The sequence below is a fragment of the Sebastes fasciatus genome, chromosome 18 (genome assembly GCF_043250625.1).
Source record: "Sebastes fasciatus isolate fSebFas1 chromosome 18, fSebFas1.pri, whole genome shotgun sequence".
In the NCBI taxonomy this organism is placed as follows: Eukaryota; Metazoa; Chordata; class Actinopteri; order Perciformes; family Sebastidae; genus Sebastes; species Sebastes fasciatus.
Window position 1 is genome coordinate 27,858,480 of NC_133812.1, and position 21,998 is coordinate 27,880,477.

The 21,998-nt window shown below is 41.5% G+C and overlaps 1 protein-coding gene and 1 long non-coding RNA gene across 5 annotated transcripts in view; one reads left to right on the forward strand and one right to left on the reverse strand.

Moving 5' to 3' along the window:
- LOC141756689 (uncharacterized) overlaps nt 1-8,446 on the reverse strand; it is an 82,149-nt gene extending 73,703 nt beyond the window's left edge. For both annotated transcript variants that reach the window (XR_012591513.1, XR_012591512.1), the window contains exons 1-2: nt 8,041-8,446; nt 7,921-7,967 (exon numbers count right to left, since the gene is read on the reverse strand). This is a non-coding gene — a long non-coding RNA (uncharacterized LOC141756689). The remainder of the gene's footprint in view (nt 1-7,920; nt 7,968-8,040) is intronic.
- A 1,418-nt stretch (nt 8,447-9,864) lies between these two features.
- txlnba (taxilin beta a) lies at nt 9,865-21,461 on the forward strand. 3 transcript variants are annotated; one of them, XR_012591511.1, is made up of 12 exons: nt 9,865-10,014; nt 14,156-14,357; nt 14,483-14,555; nt 15,701-15,786; nt 15,933-16,103; nt 16,212-16,406; nt 17,389-17,508; nt 17,965-18,039; nt 19,291-19,383; nt 19,510-19,605; nt 20,055-21,146; nt 21,224-21,461. XR_012591511.1 is itself a non-coding variant. In XM_074616656.1 (11 exons), the coding sequence occupies exons 2-11, from the start codon at nt 14,166-14,168 to the stop codon at nt 21,003-21,005; spliced, it is 2,052 nt and encodes a 683-aa protein (XP_074472757.1). In that variant the 5' UTR covers nt 9,865-10,014; nt 14,156-14,165; the 3' UTR covers nt 21,006-21,461. The 3 variants fall into 3 exon arrangements, 2 of the variants coding, with proteins under 2 accessions (XP_074472757.1, XP_074472756.1); XM_074616656.1 differs by lacking the exon at nt 17,965-18,039 and adding an exon at nt 17,830-17,904 and having other exon boundaries at nt 20,055-21,461; XM_074616655.1 differs by having other exon boundaries at nt 20,055-21,461.
- Nucleotides 21,462-21,998: the final 537 nt, after the last annotated feature.

Below are 21,998 nucleotides of genomic sequence, written 5' to 3' on the forward strand. Positions count from 1 at the left end.
CTCAATGATTGTTAAACCCTTTAACAACCTCTCTTGGTGATGTTTCCTGGCTGCCAATCAGGGTCTGAAATTAGCACCCGCCATGCGCAAAATGCGGGTAAATTGTTGGCAGTGGCGGATAAAATCGTCGGGTCATCCGCCACTTTGGCAGAAAACTAGTGATGGGAATAGAGAACCAGTTCCCGTTAAGAACGTGTTCCTAGTTGTCCGATTCCTCGGCATCTCATGCCTCCGTGACTATCGATTCCTCTTATTGATGCTTTCCAACAGTTACGCTGCACAGTGACGCATTTGCATGCTGTATCATGTTTCAGTTTGTCTGGGACCGGAGACACGGTTGAGAATAAAAAAAGGGCTCAACAGCATGGCGCTACTAAACCTGAGGGGACGCACCATATTTTTTCCCTGATAATGCGACACTGAGAACAACAAATCTGTGTTGAACTCAACAGGTGGTGCCATTGAGTTATTATTATATTATGGTGTAATTCAAACACTGTAATTTACCATGTATATAATGTGTTTTGTGTAAAATATATCGAACATTGAATGACATCAGATCTGAAATGTTATTCCTTCATTTAGCGAAGAGATTTCAAAAGTGGCAGATAAAACAAATCCTTGTCTGCCACAGTGGCGGGAAGTGAAAAAAGTTCATTTCAGACCCTGCTGCCAATCAAAGTCTCTGAAGTTACTTGTTGAATCCTCACTGGATTAAGACACAAAGTGCTCCAGGGTTGGACCGACTTCTCCTGATTGTTTCTGGAAACGGCTTCAGATGAAAAGTGTGGACCAAACGGGCGACGCTTATATAATCCATCAGTGGAGTGAAGTCAGCGGAGTGATGGAGGAACGTCCCTACTGTTGCTTTTCTTTGATTGCTTCTGCAAAACGGCCCCTTAATCAAACCGCTGGATGGGTCAGATGGTATATTACTGCTGATGAGATGGGCCTGGCTCGGTCCTCTACGGACCACATGTCCTCAGTCTCTCTCCATCATCACTCATTTCCTCTAGTGTCCTTATTTCATCTGGAACAAGTTCACTTCATTTCTTCTGTTGGTTCTCGCTCCGTCCCTCTCCGTGTCCATGTTAACCCTTTAGTGCCGAGAACTCCTCAATTTGTTTATGCAGATATTTTTAGATTCAGTTTGACTTACAGGATATAATGATCTCTGATATGCATCACAAATAACCTTAGAAATCTGAAAAAAGCTCCTCATAACTTCCCCAAGAATAATCATGTTTTTAAGTTTTCTTCAGTGTCAAACAATACCTCTAAGCAGGCGGGTGGTCCTTGTGCGTACTATAGACACTTTGCACTATCCCGGGCTTCTACATGCCTGGATGACATCCATCACTGTATAAGCAACAACTCCCTGCAGCTAAATGGCGGCAAGTCAGAAGCCATTCTCACTGGCCATGCCCATCAGACAACAAAAAAAGGCTGGTATTACCCACATCAGCATCAACGGTCATCCCATCCTTCTCTCTTCACTCGTCACAAACCTAGGTTTCAAGCTGGACTCATCAAACACATCAAATCTGTCTGCCAAACCTCATTCTTCCACCCGAGGAACATTTCACGACTGAGACTCTCACCGAGCAAACGTGATGCAGAAACGTCGGTTCACGCCTTCATCAGCTCACGCGTCGACTACTGCAATTCTCTCCCAAACAAAACTATCCACAGACTACAACATGTCCAAAACAGCACCGCCCGGATCCTCGCCAGAACTCGTAAATCACAGCACATCACCGCAGTCCTCCTCTATCTCTTCACTGGCTCCCAATAAACCATCGGATCATCTACGAGATACTCCTCCTGGTCTTCAAGGTAATAAACTGTACCGGTCCCATCCGACCTGCAGGAGCTCCTCACCCCTCAATCCTCACCCCGGACACTCAGGTCTGGAAACTCCAACCTCCTCACCGTAAAACTCACCTGTTCCTTTTAGTTTCCTCCTATAGGGTTTTATAATCACTATGATTTCATAGTATTTTAGCTGCTTTTAACTAACGTCAGGAAGTCATTTGACTCATTTTATTTGTCCTATTTTGACGTTTTTAATCGTATGGTTCTTGTGTAAGTTGTCTTAACGTTGATTGTTTTGCCCTCGCTGTGAAGCACCTTGAGATTTCTCTGTATTTTAAAGTGTACTATATAAATTAAATTCATTATTATTATTATTATTAATATTAATATTATTATTTTTATTATTCTGTTACAATCTCTGGAGAACATCAATACTTTTGTTTCTGTTGGTGTTTATTTGGTGACGGATGTATACAGATCATACGAGTCTTTTATTAATAGTTTAAACATTCAGCTTCCTCTTTACAGACTATATAAAGAGAAGCACAGAGAGCAGGAGGGTCAAACAGAGACACACTCCTGCAGGTGAACATGTGACTGGATTGTATCAGTGAAGCAGTCTGACGGCTCACTGCTGCCACCAGCTGGTCACCAGAACACACCTCATACCACCACGATGGTAGAACTGTATGTGGATGTACAGTATAGATGACATTACCGTCATCAGTGATGTTGTCAAGTTATTGTTTAAATATGTGCAGTGTCCAAACTTGAAAGAGACTGAAACATCCACTGTAAGATTTTAACTGGAATCCACTCAATGAAACAGCTTTTCCGTTTTCTCTCCTTTATTTTTTAGGTTGAGTTGCAGGTTCATTTCACTTTGGAATTATTATCCATTCCATTTAGTGATTAGGCGTTAGCCGTTAGGCGTTAGGCGTTAGGCGTTAGCCGTTAGGCGTTAGGCGTTAGGCGTTAGGCGTTAGGCGTTAGGCGTGAGGTGAAAAACCTTTCAAATAGAAAAAATACAGAAAATAAAATATTCACATTATTACCAAATAAGTATAAATAAGAACAAAGAGAGACTATGCAAAATTCATTACTCCTTATTTAAGTTAATACACACACTCCCATTAAATGTCTCATGTCAAATACAAATAAGCCTTAACATAACGGTAATATATATATACACATACATATATGTATATATACATATATATGTATATATACATATATATACATATATATGTATATATACATATATATACATATATACACACACACACACACACACACACACACACAGTATCTTATATTTTATAATTACTTTTGAGTTCATATCAAATCACGTAGCAATCCTAAACTACATTTCCCATAAGCCCCCACAATTCACCGTGCCTCTCACCGCATCATCCACCGGACACTCAAAACAAACAATCGGCAGCACCAAACAAACGATCCGCCACAAACAAAGTCAACCACCGGCACAAACAGACGGACTAAAACACCAGCAACAGCGATCTCCGCCAGAAAAACAGTCTCTCAAAGTGATTCAGTATCCTCACCGGCTGCCTCTCACACTTTGTAGATGTTCTTTTCGCATAGTTTTACTGCAGATTGCAGCGCTGGTTTGAATGAAAGCCCTGCTAGTTAGCGCTCTGCTATATTTTCAGGACCCTTTTCGCTGTGACACTGAGGAGTGTTGCTTTTATAAACTCCGGGCGTAGTTTGATTAATGACTTCCCTCCCTCTGCTTTACTCACTGAGCACTCAGTTTTGCTACTGGACTTATTAATTTACAAATTACTTTCTGATTTATTTATTTTCTATTTTTCTATTTATTAATTTATTAATTTCTATTTATTAATATTTATAAATCTTAATTTTCCGAAACTTCAGTTTGACTTGACAGTTGTGGTGGTAGTACGACTACTTGTAATCATTTTCATTGGAAGTAAGACTAACTCTATAATGTCAACTTCTGTTTCCATGACTACTGTATTAATATATTATTAGTAACTCTATCAGAATCGGGTTTATTGCCAAGTAGGTTTTCACAAACAAGAGACAGATCAGTGTTTTGGTGCATAACTGTCAAAATAAAGGAAGTAAACAAGTAGTGTATGTGGTGGTGCACATCCTCTGAATGCTCTAGGTCTCTAGTCTGATCCATCCATCCATCCTCTGAATGCTCTAGGTCTCTAGTCTGATCCATCCATCCTCTGAATGCTCTAGGTCTCTAGTCTGATCCATCCATCCTCTGAATGCTCTAGGTCTCTAGTTTGATCCATCCATCCTCTGAATGCTCTAGGTCTCTAGTCTGATCCATCCATCCTCTGAATGCTCTAGGTCTCTAGTCTGATCCATCCATCCTCTGAATGCTCTAGGTCTGTAGTCTGATCCATCCATCCTCTGAATGCTCTAGGTCTCTAGTTTGATCCATCCATCCTCTGAATGCTCTAGGTCTCTAGTTTGTGGCTGTAAAGTTTCATGAGGCTGTGATTATCCTAGAGGTCACCACAGGTCATTTTATACAGTGAGGTCAATTAAATGTCTCCTATGGGGACTAACATCATCACACATGAATACAGTTGGGCTCATTGGATCCACAAGAGTCTCAGCTTTACAGTGAGACACAATTTATGGAATAGTTATGTGGTCCTGTATTAGTTTTGAATCATTTAAATGTGAGTCAGATGTTAGACATCACATCATCCGTGCTGTCACTTGTTATTCTATTGTATGTACATAAGAGGGCGCTGTTGGTCCATTTACTTTTTACACTTTAGTCCTGCTGATTTACCTCCTCCCTGAAACATGATCACTCATCAGCACCAGTTTTATACTAATTACATATTTAATAAACTCCTTCTTCTTTGGCCCATAATTAGACTATTAACATATTGTCAACATCCAGTGAAAACCATCTATCTCTACAATTGCCAACATCTGCCAAAATAAAAAAGCAATAAATAATGTCATGATTGGGTCATAAATAAATACATTTATATTAAATATAAAATAAAAAAATGCAAAAGTAAATAAATCAATTTAAAAATAAATACAAAAAGTAATTAAAGGGAAAAATAAAAATAAGAGTAAATAAATAAGGGAATTAATACAAAGATAAATAAATAAAGAAGCAAATTAAAACAGAAATATCAATTTATGTCACATTTTATCAATTCATTAATGACTACATTTATTATTAATATATTTTTTGCTACATTTAATGATATTTTATTTTTCTATTGAGTCATTTTTTTATTTGACCTCAGATCATTGCTTTGTTCCGGTTTTGCACCAGACACATTATAGAAATGTGGCTGACTGGTTGACTGTCTCTCCAACCAGGAAAACACAAAACAACAAACCATCTGAAACAAATCAGAGACGTGTTCCAAACAACTCCAAACCTCGTCCTGCAGGCCAGCAGCGACTTCCTGTTTCCTCCAGCTGAGTGTTTACTGTGTTTACTGAGAGCCGACTCATTAGCATACTGATTGACTTGAAAATTAGAAAACACTAAAACCTCATAGCCGCTGAATTTAACAACCTGTCACGCTCATTTCATCCCTGAAATCTCATTAAGCACAGAGGAATGTTGGAGGTAAAAACGCATCGTCTGCTTTTTACAAACTTGTTTCTGTGTTCACAGATTTACAGTTTTGAGCTCACATGAACACTCTCTACCAGAATGTTTGTCTCTTTCTTTTCTGGGACGTTTCACTCTGAATCACAAATGTCAACCTCTTGGTGGCGCTAGAGCAGGGGGCGGCAACCTTTACTATCAAAAGAGCCATTTTAGGCAAACAAAAAAAATCTGTCTGAAGTATACAGTATATAAGTCTAATGCAGTGAGGGCCAAAGAGACAATGTACTACGGAGCATTAGGGCCACATTGAGGGAGAAAACATCTGAGATTTAAAGAATAAAGTCGTAATATTACGAGAAAAAAAGTCGTAATGTTACGAGAATAAAGTCATAACTTTACGTGAAAATAAAGTCGTAATATTACGAGAAAATAAAGTCATAACTTTACGTGGAAAAAAGTCGTAATATTACGAGAAAATAAAGTCATAATTTTACATGAAAAAAGTCGTAATATTGCGAGAATAAAGTCATAACTTTACAAAAAAAAAAATCTTAATATTACGAGAATAAAGTCATAACTTTACAAAAAAAAAAATTCTTAATATTACGAGAATAAAGTCATAACTTTACGAGAAAATAACACGGAAAATTACTACTCTATATTATTATGACTTTATTCACATAATATTACGACTTTATTCTCGAAATCTCCGATTTATTTTTTTCCTGTGTGGCTCTAATACTCCGTCGTACCGTCGTACCATAGACCTACAACAACGATAAATTAAAATTAAAATGTAAACATAAAACAGTTATTCATTTCCACTAATGTTTTATAATAATCCACAGGGAGCCTCTGGAGAGGAGCTGAAGAGCCTCATGTGGCTCCGGAGCTGCAGGTTGCCGACCCCTGGTCTAGAGGGAAAGTGGATCAAAGTCATGAGGATACATCCTCCTGGGACCAGGGACGTCTGTATTTCCATCATATTTCCCTAACATGAAGTAGTGTAGAGATGATCTGCAGTCCGCTGGGGGTTTGACGTCCACAGCTTCATGCTTGTGAATCATCTTCTTGCTGTTTTCTGGCCTTATTAGAGTTTTTGATTGCAGCTGACAGGACTAATTACTGGAGGGAGGAATTACTAATGCCTCTTGATGCAGATGTAACCTCGGGGTGGCCGTCGCCACACGCACACACACACACACACACACACACACACACACAGACAGATACTTGACGGCTGCATAAATCAGCGCACCAGCAGAGCCGGCATCCCGACCACCTGCTAGCTCATCACACGTCACGGTCTGGAGTCTGGAACCTCGCCAGAGTTACAATCTGAGTGTGGATGTGTGAAAGACGACCATATGCACCAGTCTATCTCATCTTTCATTAGCCTGTTTAAATGTTTCTCTGCTGACTCGAACATTTGACTGTTACAAAACCTTTTTCCAAACCCTTCAGGATCCTCCACTAAATCTGAAACTCTAAATGGGACCATCATTTACCAAATGAACATCATGCTGTATTGAAGAAGACTTGAAACTAGCGATTGAGACCATAAACTCATGTTTACAATGTTTACTGAGGTAATAAATCAAGAGAGAAGTAGACTCATTTTCTCATAGACTTCTATACAACCAGACTTCTTTTAGCAACCAGAGGAGTCGCCCACATCAACATGTGACGACAATGTCAAGAACTCAAAATGTTCTCTACTCAAACTTATGACAAAGAAAACCGACTACAGAGTCGTAGAATACCACAGAATACAGATCTGCAGTTACATTGTGTGTGTAATTACAAGTATAATGTACAAGTGAGAGTCTAGTGTCTCATAAATCATTTCAAATTTAGGAAAAAAAGTAAATTTACCAGCAGACAGCTGCCCAGAGGTCACACACACACACACACACACATACACACACACACACACATACACACACACACACACACACATACCAGCTGAGTGGCTGGATGAGGATAATGATAATGCCGGACCGAATTAATCATCTAGTAAGTTTCTGTTACAGCAGCAAACATTTGTCATTTATCTCCATCACTGTTACCGTGGCGACGAGAGTGAGATGAGGCGAGGAGGGTAACGGAGGAGAAAGTCAAAGGGAGGAGGAGGAGGAGGAGGAGGAGGAGGAGGAAGTCACGGGGAGGAGGAGGAGGAAGTCACGGGGAGGAGGAGGAGGAGGAGGAGGAAGTCACAGGGAGGAGGAGGAGGAGGAGGAGGAGGAGGAGGAGGAGGAGGAGGAGGAGGAGGAGGAGGAGGAGGAAGTCACAGGGAGGAGGAGGAGGACGAGGAGGAGGAGGAGGAGGAGGACGAGGAGGAGGAGGAGGAGGAGGAGGAGGAAGTCACAGGGAGGAGGAGGAGGACGAGGAGGAGGAGGAGGAGGAGGAGGAGGAAGTCACGGGGAGGAAGAGGAGGAGGAGGAGTGGTTTTACGCTTCTTAACATTTGAATTATAGCAGTAGAGACACCAAACATAAACAGGTACTCACAGAGTTTCATTGTGAGGATGTTGGATGTGTTGCTCTTTAATCAGAACCTGAAAGAGAAGAACATATTATTATTTAATCACTCTCTATTTGCTGCTGTTATGCTGAATTCACAGTTTGTACCTGCTGTCACTTTTGACGCACAGTTCCACCTCGTCGTCCTGCTGCTTCATGTGTTGTAATCCTCTCAGAGAGATGCTTGAGATGCTGACAGCCTGCTAGTTCCTGCAGGTATTCCTTATAACATCTCCTCCGGATGATAACAAACAAACATCTTCTCTGACGAGCTAACACACTTCACCATCTTGTTCCTGGAGAACGACTCAACTTAAATATGGCATTTTCTCACCAGAGGTTTGGATTGTAGCGAGAAATATCCGGCTGCTGAATCTCACAGTAATCCACGTGTTCATGGAGACCGCAGTAACTTTCTTCCTAAACAGAAGTACTAACTTCTGCCAACAAGAGGTTGATGACGATGACGACACCAGTACTTGACCAATCAGAATGCAGCAGGGAAACAGGTGGACTGAAGGTAGATTAATGGTAGACTAAAGTTAGACTACACCATTTAAAAACGATTCTATGAGCCACTGAGCTAATAACAAAGACAAAGACAATACACTTACAGTGATTTATGACATAGAAAAGCAGAAAATTCTCACATTTTAGAAAGTGGAATCAGCAAAAGTTTGGCTTATTTGCTTGAAAAATTACTGAAATTATAAATTTATTATCTAAATAGCTGCCAATTATTTTGTGGACGATTGACTGATTAATTTGATTCAGCTCTGTATTAGATGAGATGATGAGCTGCACTCTGAGAAATAACTGGCTGTGTTTAGTTTTCCTCGTATCTTTCCCTCTCACTCCTGCTCAGTTTCAATGACACAACGGGGTAAAATTAGCTAAAAAATTATGTTTTTATGAATGTAACGCATCAGTCCATTCAGTCATGTAAGCTGTGTGAAAGATGAGGGCATGAATAGAAAATCGAAGAGAGGTTGATTTTTAAATAACAGCAGCAGAAGATGTTTTATTTTACGTCATGTATTAAAGGGACTGTTTGTAAGAATCATAAATGTCTTGTTAACAGCGACACCTGTGGCCGTTAAATCAACGAAAGTCAGCGTCCTGTTGCTGGCGCTTGTGCTCGCTCTACATAGACATGAAGGAGCATCGCTCAACACAGTGAGGAGACACACGTCAGCTAAAAGCACAATATCACTCTATATTTCAGCTGCTTGGCAGTAATGTTAGCTGATCAGACCAAGGTCTCTCCATGAATCAATGCTGATCCTAGTGTTGGCTTTTCCTGCCTCAGCCTCCCGACCGCGGCCGGAGGGAACGGGGGAGACGCCGGAGTTTTGGTCGGAGACGATAACGTTTCTCTCTGCAGAGCCCCGTCACTTCACAAGACACGGGAAACCTCTGTTGGTCTGGAGGAGCTGCAGCAGTTATTTCTGCACAAACGTCCACTGAACATTCACTAGATATTCTCAGAGCTAAATGCACGTGAGGTGTGTGAGTATACACACAGCAAAAGCTAGATCGCCGTTCTTATTGCTCGTTAAATGCAAATTAACGTGTCATTCATTCACATTTAGTGCGACCAGGCTGCCTACTACTATGGATAGGCCTACTGTATATATGATATATGATACCGTCCTGGCCGGCGTCCTGGTTTATACTGTGGAAGAATGTTAGATAGACGAAACCTATAGATCCTATTTCTATCTTTATTAAAGCTGCAGCTCAACCAGACGTTTTCACATGTTAGTCAGGAAGTTTTCCTGTATGAAGCCCCCCCCCACACACACACACACACACACACACACACACACACACACACACACACAAACACACACACACACACACACACACACACACACACACACACACACCCTCATGTGTCCTCAGAGTGTGAGCTGAGTCTCTCAGGTTATTTCGGGGGTCAGCTGTCGTTGGGCCGGTCAGCAGGACCCTCCTCCTCCTCCTCTTCCTCCTCTTCCTCCTCCTCCTCCTCCTCCTCCTCTCTCCTTCCTCTGCCTCATTCTGTCTCTTCTTCACCTCCTCTCCTTCACTCCACTGATCCTGGTAAGACTCTGTTCTTTCTGTACCTCTGTTTCAGTAAAGACTCTGTTTCATGTTGGGTTCATGTAAATTCAACAACAGAAGAGTCATTGCTGCTACATGTATTTTGAGCGTCTTCGTCAAGTAGATTTGTTTGGATAAAAATATGTTTTTATTCGTTATAGGTGTTAAAAGTGACCTGCTGGTGGTTTAGTGATAGTTATATGCTACTCTACTAATACTGTATAATGTTAATATGATGTATTAAAACGGGACAAACACATGAAGGGCTCCATAATGGCTGCCATGACACGGCGAGTTGCTTTGTCACCGTCACTGTTAGTCTAAATATTCTGACACGTCACACTGAAATAATCTGTCACCATCTCAAAACCTTCAGTCACATTACAAAGTTACATTAAGATACATTTAAAGGCAATATTTTTTCCAAGTTTGATGATACTGTATGGAGCCGATTGTGGCAGGAAGCTGAGAGGAAAATGTGTCATAAAGATGTTTGACCTGTTTTATTTCTTAGATATTTAGTGGAATGTAAAGTGTCTTTTATTGCCGTCTCTAAGCTTCATACTTTTACTTTGCTACTTCAACATTTTGTGACCTTTCGGCCTCTTTTGTGCTGTTTTGGTGGTTGCGTCGTTTTGCTGAAAAAACAACTCACATTAATTCCACAAACAGTAGCAGCTTTATTTTTTCTTGTGACACGTTCATTTCTGTTCTTGTTGTCTGTTATCGCTGCTCATCTTGACTATAACGTATAATGTTCTTTCTATAACTGGTGCTTTGGAAGCAAAAGTACGGCATCAGTCGGATATAGAAAGCGACAAAATGGATATAAAATATTTACATAAAAACCTCATTCCGAGGGTTATATATATTTATGTGTGGAAAAACATTCTCCAACTCTTGGGTTTCCTCTTAAATATAGATATATAAACTCCAACATTAACAACAGTTGGGTCAACAAAACAACAACAAGGTGGCTTTTCTTACATCCTGTCGATTTTATAGTTTAATTTTGGACGAACATTTTACCTGAAAACAACATAAAAACCTTTTTTTCCCTTTATTTAACCAGGTTAGTCCCATTGAGATCAAAGATCTCTTTTACAAGGGAGACCTGGCCAAGATAGCAGCAAGACAGTTCTAGTGAAAGTAACAGACAACACGTAAATTAACAACATTAAAACTTGCTCATACAAAACACACAGACAACCTGGTCTGCAGCGATTTCACCAGAAGCTTTAAACTCATTCAAGGTAACTAAGTTTTGAAGGTGAAGATCAGATTGTACATTATTCCAAGCAGTAGGTGCCGAAAACCTAAAAGCTTTCTTTCCTAATTCAGTCCGTACTTTGGGAACAACAAATTGCAAAATGTCCATAGAACGAAGATTATGATTTTTCCTTTTTAAAAGAGAAGACAAGTAAGAAGGAACTAAACCCAGAATGCTTTTGTAGATACATTTTTAACTTAGCTTTTAGCTTAATGTGACTTGTGTTCATTAAAAGCTCCTTTTCACGTGGTGTTTCTCTTATTTTGTCCACGTCCTGCTGGTTATAAGTTAGGTTTGAACACATGTTTATAGAATATATTCATGAGGTAAAAATACTAGTAAAGTTGTTTATTTTGATGTGGGTGACGTTGAGAGGAGGGGCTGTGATTGGTTGCGTAACGATGTGGGTGGAGCCTGGTTTTTCTTTGGGGGGGCGTTGGGGGGTCATTACAGCAGGATTTTTATTTTTTCCGATGGAGGGGTGGTCGGCTACGACATAAAGCAGGTAAACAGACTTTGAGTTACATAAACACACACAGATCCCCGTGTTTCCTATCGTATGTGTGTGTGTGTGTGTGTGAGTTTGACCATATTTGGACGCTCTCAGAATAGACGAGACTATAACAGGTGTGGTCTGGAGTGTGTGTTCATGTGTGTGTGTGTGTGTGTGTGTGTGTGTGTGTGTGTGTGACGGAGTCGGGGGCTGGATGGCTCAGACGGCTAATTATAACTCAGCAGATACAATAACGATGGCAGCCGTCATGTTGTGATAGAAATGTGAGGACAAACACACACTGGACACACACACACACACACACACACACATACACACAGAGAGAGAGAGACACACTGGACACACACACACACACACACACACACACACATACACACAGAGAGAGACACACTGGACACACACGTGAAAAACAAGATTAAATGTCTAAACCTCTCTGAGCTTCAGATGTTGTTTTGTATAATGTGGCCAATTGGAAGCATGTAAATGTTAAATAGAACAATTGAACATTAGTCAAACACTCTTAGAGATAAAGGTGCTAACCTTTGATAAAGGTTCCCCCTTTCAGAGGGTTCTACCTCAAACCAAACACAAAGGGTTAAACATAGAACCATTTGTGAAAGGTTCCACCTGGAACCCCCTACTGTGAATATAATAATATCAATCAATCAATCAACATTTGTTTGTATAGCTCTTTACAACAACAAACGGTCCCCAAAGTGCTTCACATTAACATTAAGAAATAACAGGAGAAAACATAACATCATAAAATCATAAAAAGGTACATAAAAAGCAAAATGTCACAGCGCTACTAGATATTAAAAGCCAATCTAAATAAAAAAGTCTTGAGCTTGGATTTAAAAAGTACTCGGTCAGTGATGGTGCGAATATCAGGGGGGAACTTGTTCCAGAGTTTAGGAGCAGCGATCACCAAACAGCTTATAACTCGACCTTCGGACTTCTAAAAAAAGTTGAACAGATGACGGCAAAGCCCCGTTATGCTCACGCAGAGTTAATATCTCGGACAAATAAGGCGGGGCGAGGCCGTTAACGGCTTTAAAAACAAACATCAGGAGCGTCAAATCGATTCTAAAGCCAACTGGAAGCCAATGTAGTGAGTAAAGTACGGTGGTAATGTGTTCACGTCTGGAAGTGTTGGTTAAAAAGCAAGCAGCAGCATTTTGCACAAGTTGCACAAGTATTACCTTTTATTAGGGATGTTAACCAAATCAATTCTTAGTGGACTAACACATTTGTCGTCTAATTGATTAGTTTAAATCAATTAGTTGATTTAATCGACAGATCTGTGAAACTGAGTTTCTCCGAAAAGAATCACAACGTAAAAGCCCGTTCTCATTCCCACTGCATCAAATACCGACGCTGTCACGGCCGTCTGCGTTTCGATACCAACACTTAAGGCATCCTTTAGGTATGAAACGCACCATTAATGGGGGGAATCAGGGCTAAAGTGGTGTAGTGTGAACTAGCGCATTCGTCAACTAATCCACTAAGAAGGGGCCGCACTACATTTTATATCTCATAGATCATGCTCCACCCTAACCCTGGTTGGAGTTGAATAGGTTAGCCTGGGGCCATGGGAACCACATACAGCAGCCTTGAGACTCAAGAGATTCATTGGGTCCGGGTCTGATGTGGTGCAGTAAAACCCACAATAATCAGGGTTCACAGTCACAGTGTTTGGGGGTGTGGCTGGGAGGATCTTTTAACACCCAAGCTTTCAACAATCCCCTTTTTCCTCCTCTTTCTTCCAGAAAGGAAAGTCTTACAAAGAACGCTTGAAAAAAAAAACTTTCTTCAAAAACCTTTCTTCAGAAGCAAATGGTTCTGGGTAGAACCCTGTTGGAACCCATCTTCCTAAGAGTGAAGCTTCCCTCACAGTAGCTGGTGAATCCCAACATCAGATTAGTTTGTCGAAGCAGAAGCTGGGTGCTTTAAATCAGAGCAGCTGTTGGGAGGCGAGCGGCGAGCGGCGCCGCCGGAGGTTCAGCGGCTTATTATCTTCCTCCGTTTATGATCTGTGTTCCATTAATAACCTGACAGACTGCTGACAGACCGCAGAGATCTGTCACATCAAAACCCACCGGTTTGTCACGCCGAATCAAACCATTCATCGGAGGATTTATCCGACCGATATTTAGTTAAATACAGACGTTGACCACTGGAAAGTATGTGGCTGGGATTCAGTAGCATCGCATCTGTTTCAGTCAGTACAACCAACACAAGACTGACTAAAGTAAAGACCATATTTAATAACGTTTGACCTGAAATGGTGCCAGTTTACATCCATTTGGAGGAATGACTCTCTATAAATATCCCCTCTGTGTCCATTGACCCTATAGCACTCTGAGGATGGAGACGTCGGTGAAAGCAGCCAAGGTGTTGGCGCCCCCCCAGCCTGATGGAGGCGCTGAGAGCACTACAGGTGAGGTGGCAGCTCCTCCTGCAGCTTCCTCCTCCTCCGATCCCATGGAGGTGTTCAGGAGACGTCTGGAGGACATCATCAGCACCCACGGCTCTGCAGCCGACCTGCTGGACAACCAGGTGAGTCAGGTGACGTCAAACTGACATAAAACACATAAAAACAAATTAATTTCTACAGTAGCTTCTGCTGATAAATGTTAATGTCTGATTGTAAACAAAGTTTCATATTGTTTTGAATGTACCAGAGTATGATGGAGGCAGATACGGAGAAGATGAAGAAGGAACCTAAAGATGACATCCCGGTTGCCATGGAGACAGGTGAGGAAGGACTGATGCTGATGTTTGATCTGCTGTCATTATGGTTAAAGTGACATTAATTTCATTCAGTTGTGCATTTCCATAAAGTTGGAGGACATGGGACAAATGTTAAAAAAAAATATATCAAGATATCCTGCTTTTACTCCCTAATCAACCCGTTCTCACTCCCAACTCGTCAATTACAGCGCCCTTCGACATCAGAAACCAAAGCACTGAGGCACCCTTTAGCAACAGTATGTGACGAACCGGGGCTCCAACTCCAATGTAAACCCACTCGTGGCGTTATTCGACAGTCGGAGCAAGTGACGTAGTATTAATAGCATGAGAGTCTGTTCAGGGCGGAAGGGAGAGGAGGTGGAGGGGAGGGGGATGAGTCAAACAAACACAAGACTTTCAAACAGGAGACCGCTGTTCATGTCCCGTGTGAAACTAAAAGTAACGTTGACTTATTTTGTCACGTGAATCATTAGTCAGTGAAGTTAACGTCAACCATGACCGTTTCCTAACCCTAAGTGGTTCCTTTGAAAACAGAAGTTTATTTTGAAAGGACACAATGCATGTAACGAGCATATTTTGACACGCCGTCCCCGGTCCGCTAGAGGGGTACCCCGTGCGTCGGTCTCCTATGCCGAGGGGCGCTGACCAAGTGGCGGTATTTGACGAGTTGGGAATGGCAATGTGTCCTAATACATCTACATCTTACTTTCCCCATAATGCTACTGGATGTAGTCTTTCATTAATGGTGTTGTGTTACACTAAGAGGTATATCTAATAATGTATCTACCCTCTGTGATACAAAAAGACGTGGCCATGATAATAATAATAAATAATACATTTCAACTGAGCATATAGGTATTTTTAGTTATTTGACTTTGAACAAATAAAAATAGTCTCAAAAAAGTTAAAAATCCATGAACAGATAGTTACTAATAAAATAAGAAACACGTGATTCAGAAAAAGGTAAATAAAGTTGGACAGCAGAGTTTGAAGGAATTTCGGGGGCAAAATTAGAGACATTTTTATTTCTGATGTTGGATTTCTCTGTCTATAAGAAAATAAACTTCCAACTTCAAAGCATTACTAAAAAGATTATTTCCAAAGTGGTCATCGATGTCCTTCTTGTGTTTGTCTTTGTCTCTCTGCAGAGGTCTGTCTCATCATGAAGAGTCTGAAGAAGCTCTCTACTCCAGAGAAGAAACTGGAGGATGTGGTCCGGAAATATGCTGAGCTGGTGAGAAGTGTTTTATATTCGTCTAAAGCTACTCAGACAGAAACCTGCGTACTCATCATCTTTCATTCAATTCATATAATAGTTGCCTTTTATAATAATCACATCCCTAACAACACGCTTCTCCCCTTGTGTGTGTTTTCATGCAGGCGACCCAGCGGCGTGGCGACGAGAGGAAGCTGTGTGTGCTGCAGCAGAGGTTGACCGTCCTGCTGGACGAGCGGCAGCAGCTGCAAGAGGAGAGACGCAGCAGCGCCGCCGCTCGCAGCAAACTGGAGACTCTGTGCAGAGAGCTGCAGGGACACTACGACGAACTCAGGGTGTGTAGGGGCAGCCGGCAGCTGCTAACTCTATGTGTTAAGAGTCTTGAAATACTGATACTGGAACAGTAAGGTCAATCCCTCCTCCCTCTCTGTCCCCCCCTGCAGGAAGAGACGCTGAAGCGCTGCAGGGAGGACGAGGAGAAGAGGACGGAGATCACCAGCCACTTCCAGATGATGCTGACGGAAATCCAGACCCAGATCGAGCAGCACAGCACCCGAAACGACAAGCTGTGCCACGAAAACAGCAACCTGACCGACAGACTGGAGAGTCTCATGAACCAGTGTGAGATGAGGGAGGAGGTGAGGGGTCAAAGGTCAACATGCTTTAGGGTTTCCACTTGCCTTCAGCTGCAGAGAATCCATTTATAAACATTTAGAGGTAGAAGAGATGCTTATTAATGATTTAATAGCATTTATAACAGAAGCTCTAATGGGTTTAACACGTTTTAATGAGCCATCAAAATGAAACTAAGAAGATAAAGAAAGTCTCGTTTAGGGCTGTCAAAGTTAACGCGATAATAACACATCAGTGCAAATTTGTTTCTTCAACAAATTAACGCAACTCGCGATTTCTGAGGTTGGCAGTAACATTAGCTTACCAAAACGAATGTCTCTTCATGAATCGATGTCGATCCCAGTGTCAACTTTTCCTGCTTCAGCCTCCCGACCGCGGTCAGAAGACACAGTGGAGACTCCGTAGTTCTGGTCTTCAGGGCCGGAGTCGATAATGTTACTCTCTCCGGAGTTGACCGCCGTCACTCCACTCAGCTGCAGCATTTATTTCTGCACAAAATGCAACTTCTAATAAACATTCGCTGATATTCTCAGAGCTAAACTAACTCTCTTCTGCTCCGCTGCTCGCTCGTTTCACCGCCGCTCGCTCTCTCTTGCTTCACCACTCACTTCCCACGTGCACACACACTTCCACAACACTAGTTTTCCTCATCAACGTCGGTCCCATTCCTGTTTTCCAGACGGGCTTCACTAAATATAACATTGTTTTTTTTATGCTTCTGTGGAGTTGGTGTCGGAGTGCTGAGTTCTGGTGGAGGCTGGTTGTTTGTTGGCGTTAGCGGACTCCATTGCTAACCGAACGTTAGCACTGTTAGCCCTGTAAGCGGAGCTGAAAATAAAGACTCTCACAAGCGTGCATGACGTCTGACATCTGTTGGATTTTCCCTTAAAAAGCGGCCCACATTCTTCAAATTAAAAGCCGTCTACAGGCTCACAGAGGACAGCTCTACAGACTCACAGCTCTCTTCCACTCTTCCTCTCTCTGCAGGGTTTGGAGAAGATCAACAAGCATCGCGACCTGCAGCACAAACTGACTGAAGCCAAACTGCAGCAGAGCAACGCTCAGCTGGCCGAAGCCGAGGAGAAACACAAGAGGGAGAAGGAATACGTGAGTGGATGTTATACCCAGAGATTCATTTTGTGAATAATAAAGATGCACTGGGTCATAGATCTTGACCTTAATGACCTAATAAATTCTAAACTTAAAAAAAAGCATACAAATATAATTTTATATATAATCTTCAGATTAAATCCTCCACATTTTACAGATTTTTTACACTTTTATTTAAGTTTTCTTCATTATATTTCATAAATGTGTCTTGTGCTTTATTGTGAGTCTTGTAAGAATTAGCGTTTATTAACATCCATGATTATTTCATCATTGTTAAGCTATTCTCAGATTGACTGTGTATTGTCTCTGTCGCCGTAGTTGCTTAGGGAGGCTATTGACAAAACAAAGAAATGCTTCGCTATGAAGGAGCAGGAGCTGACCATGAAGAAGAAGGTAAATGAAACGTCATGTTAACGTGTTAATGTTTGTCTCCGTCTGTTCTCTTCTAACCAGTTACTGGTTACGGCTGCTGAGTGGAAACTGCAGACTAAAGCACTCAGAGAACAGGGGACTATGATGCAGTCACAGGTGAATATTTCACTGACAAGACTAACATGCTGACAGCGAGGACAGGTAGCACACACCTGAGACTTACCTGATAGACTGAGGGCTGGAGCCAGAAATTGGGGGTCATGAGGCTCAACGAAGACCTTCTGATCTTTTACAAATGTTTGGAAAGTTCGGGGATTTTTGTTGTTACATATTTCATGAATTCATTTAACTGATATTTTCTGTACATTTTCCAACATTAAGCTCTAAACAAAGTTTCAAAGTTCAATCTAAAGATATATATCTAAAACAACACTGGAATTAACCTTTAAAAAAACTAAAATGTGTACATGTTCAACAGCAAAATGCTGCTTCTGAAGTTGGTAAAAGTTGGTCTAACATTTCTGCAAGTTAATTTACAAACTTTTACACACAGAAAGATTGTTTATTTATTGATACCAATTCATGTTTTAATGATAACATCTTTGACAGTTAAGTTTTAAAAGCCAGACACATCTCACGTTTTCCTCCTTATACCCCCATATTTAAAGGTTTGATGGTTGAATTAGTTGATTCTTTCTCTCTTACTTCTCTCTTCTTCTTACTCTCCCAGCAAGATAAAGAAAATTAACTTGAAAGTGTTCTGAATGAGCGGAGAGACGTTGGAGCTGCGGCACAGTTTAACAAACATGTCAGCAGGATGAATTCTATCTCGTATCAGAACTTAATGATGATTAACAAACGATCAAGCTGCATCTTTCCTCTATTTCTTCGTGTGAAGTTTGAAGTGAATATTATGTTGGAATCGTGAAAGTGTGAATGATTGATGGCCTCCAGCAGAGTGTAAGGCTCGTAATTAATGACTGATGCGATTAGTAATCCATCACTTAGAGGCGCAGTCATTATCCAATAACTCATGTTTCCCCCAAGATTCAGAGCAAAAATCATGTTTTGGTTCTTTAAACATACATTTATGTGCCTTTACTGTCTGTTATAAATAATGTTTTTGTCTCTTTGACAGGTCGTTGGTTTTTAACAATGCGATGCAGTGCTGCATCTTATAATTTCATAACAGTAACGTTATAATGAGCCGATGTACGTCTGTAGAAAGATCACAGTGAGCTGCATTGATTGTGGTCTTGTTAACTGTCAGTTCAAGTTAAACAGAACTTGAGTAAACAAGATGATTAACCTGAAGCAGCAAATGTTTAGATACAGACATGTGAGGGGTTGATGTTTCGCCAGATTGTGCTTCAGTCTGACTCCCTTTGTGTTTCCGTCTGTCCACAGCTGACCCTCTACGCTCAGAAGTTCGACGAGTTTCAGGAGACGCTCGCCAAAAGCAACGAAATCTACGTCCGTTTCAAGAAGGAGATGGATAATGTAGGTGGTGACCTCTGTGTGATGTAGAGATCTAAGTGGTGGTTGTCAATGGGACCAGTCTGTCCATGTTTCTAGTTCCTGCGGCTCACATTCGTCTGTGATTTTAAAACTCTTCCTTCTTTTCAGATGTCAGAGAAGATGAAGCAAATGGAGAAAGAGTCAGGTCTGTGGAAGACGAGGTTCGAGAGCTGCAACAAGGCTCTGACTGACATGATTGAGGAGGTATATTGATGCAACCCGATATCATGCCAAAGCGTGTAATAGACCCGCCTGTCCACTAGAGCATAGCGTGTCAGTGTCACGTTTTGTCTTGCCGAGACGTGAATATTACACACATGTATGAAGGTGCAGTACCAGCATAATTAGGTTTAAGAAAAGCATCATGGTTGGCCTTAAAATAAGTACGTAAACTAAGTAAAATACGTACGGAAACAACGTAACATATGTACAGAAAATTGTGACAAACGTCACTAACATAACTTCAAAACAAAACACCTCTCATTTTTTATTCTACGTCACTAGCTCTTAGCGTAGCATAGGTTTTGTTGAGTCTTAATAAAATCCCAGCCAAGTATCCTAAGGAATGATCATAATCTGATTACTCTTTAACATGTTTTTCTATAGTTTTATTCTCATTATATCTCACTTTCTTTGCGCCTCATTTTCTCCAGAGATGCGATAAAAACAAAGAATACGACGTGTTCGTCTTGAAGATCACGAAGCTGGAGAGGTTGTGTAATGCCCTACAGAGAGAGAGGGCAATCCTCTATGTCAAGATCAAGGAAGTCCGCAATGCTAACTCCGACATCGCAACAAAGATCTTCGGGAACGCTCTCCTCGATGATGATACCCCCCTCCCTGAGAGTGAGGACAAATCTGCCACGCTGACCCCTGTGGAGCTCCAGGAGCTCCAGAAGGAGGACCTGGTCTTAACGAAGGACATGTCCCGTCTGAGGGAGGAGCAGGCCAAGCTGCAGGAGATTGCCGCCTCCCTGTTGGCCACAACCGGCGACAATGACGAAGAGGGCAAAGACGATGCGGACCCCGAAGAAGACTTGATGGAAGCTGCGTTTGTCCAGTTCAAAACCAAAACTCAGGTCAAAGAGGAGGCAGTTTCTGTCCATGTAGAAGTCAAATCAGAGTCAGCAGAATCAGTTCTCCCTCAACCAGATAAAGTTGAGGAGGTTCAAACGCCAGCTACACCGGTGGAGAACGCTTCTGAAATGATCCCAACAGACACAAAACCAGAAGTAGTAAAAGTTCAAACTCAAGTCAAGGTGCAATCAGTCAAACCAGATGAGGAGATCCAGCAGCAACCTTCTGAACCGGTGCCGACATCTGAGTCTGAGAAAATCAAGATCAATCCACCAACGGAGCCAAAACCAGAAGCAGCAGAGGCTGAGATCTTGGTCAAGGCCGGTAAGGTCAAACCAGTGGTCCCAGTGGAAGACCTGAAGGTCCAGGCTGAACCAGTGCAGGCACCAGAAGAAGCAGCAACCAAGTCTGAGTCAGCTACACCCTCCAAAAATACACCTAAAACAACCGCCTCCTCCAACGCAGAGTCCTCCAAGAAGCAAACACCGAAGAAAAAGAAGAAGAAGAACGGCAAGAATGCTAGCTAAAGTTTAGGATGAGCAGAAGGTGTCTGTGTGTGTGGTGTTATTCAGGGTATAGTGTGTGAGTGTGTAACTGAAATCATCCTGTGCCTTTGTGCCTTTTGTGAAAGTTTAAGTCTTTAGTTTGTCCCAACTGGTGAAACCGAAGTGTTGTCACTGTCACTTTTCTCAAGATTCAATGTTACCAGATGAGGAAGGACAAATAAACTGACTGTATTTTACAGTTTGAATGTCTAAATGTAACATTTAGTTTGGTCTGGTTCGAGGGAAGGAAACGCTTTACTGAAGTCTAAAATATTAAGTGTTAAGAAAAAGGGCCTTAAAGAGTGAATGTTTTTGCCTTATAAAGCAAAATGCCAAAACAAAACCATTGGTTGGTATCTAAGCCAGTAAAATTGCAGTGTGTCTCTTTTAAACTAGAAATCACAGCGACCCTAATAAAGTCATTTTTCGACAATTTTACATTTGTCTTGGTGTCTGGTTTTTATTTTTTTAAACTAGTTGGAAATTTCACATATAACAATAAAATCCAAGATTTTGACGCTTGAACATTGATAATCTTTCTTTTGTGTACAAACAATTTTTACTGCTATACTTGTGAGGAATCTCATTAACTCAATATGATCCTTGGCCTATGTCGTAAGCGTGATTTATGCTTCCGCGAGGGTCACGAGTGTCCGCATGGCCCTTTACAGCGGTTCCGTGTGGCAATTTTTCTAACTATGCGGACTCGGATGGGCGGCGAAAATAGAGAACCTTTTCAGAGTTTTGAGAATGACGGTTTGCCACGAGGAGACGGTGTATAAAAGATTCGAACATTTCCTCATCACAATTCCATATCAGCTCATGTGCATGCGCCCATCCTTGCAAAAAGCATAACCGAAGTTTTAAGGTGAGCGGCAAACTCTGGACAAAGAAGCACAATAATGTCTGCAACTACATGCATATGTATTATGTTTTGTGCTGCTCCACAGCGCCACAATAGTTGGTATTGTTTGG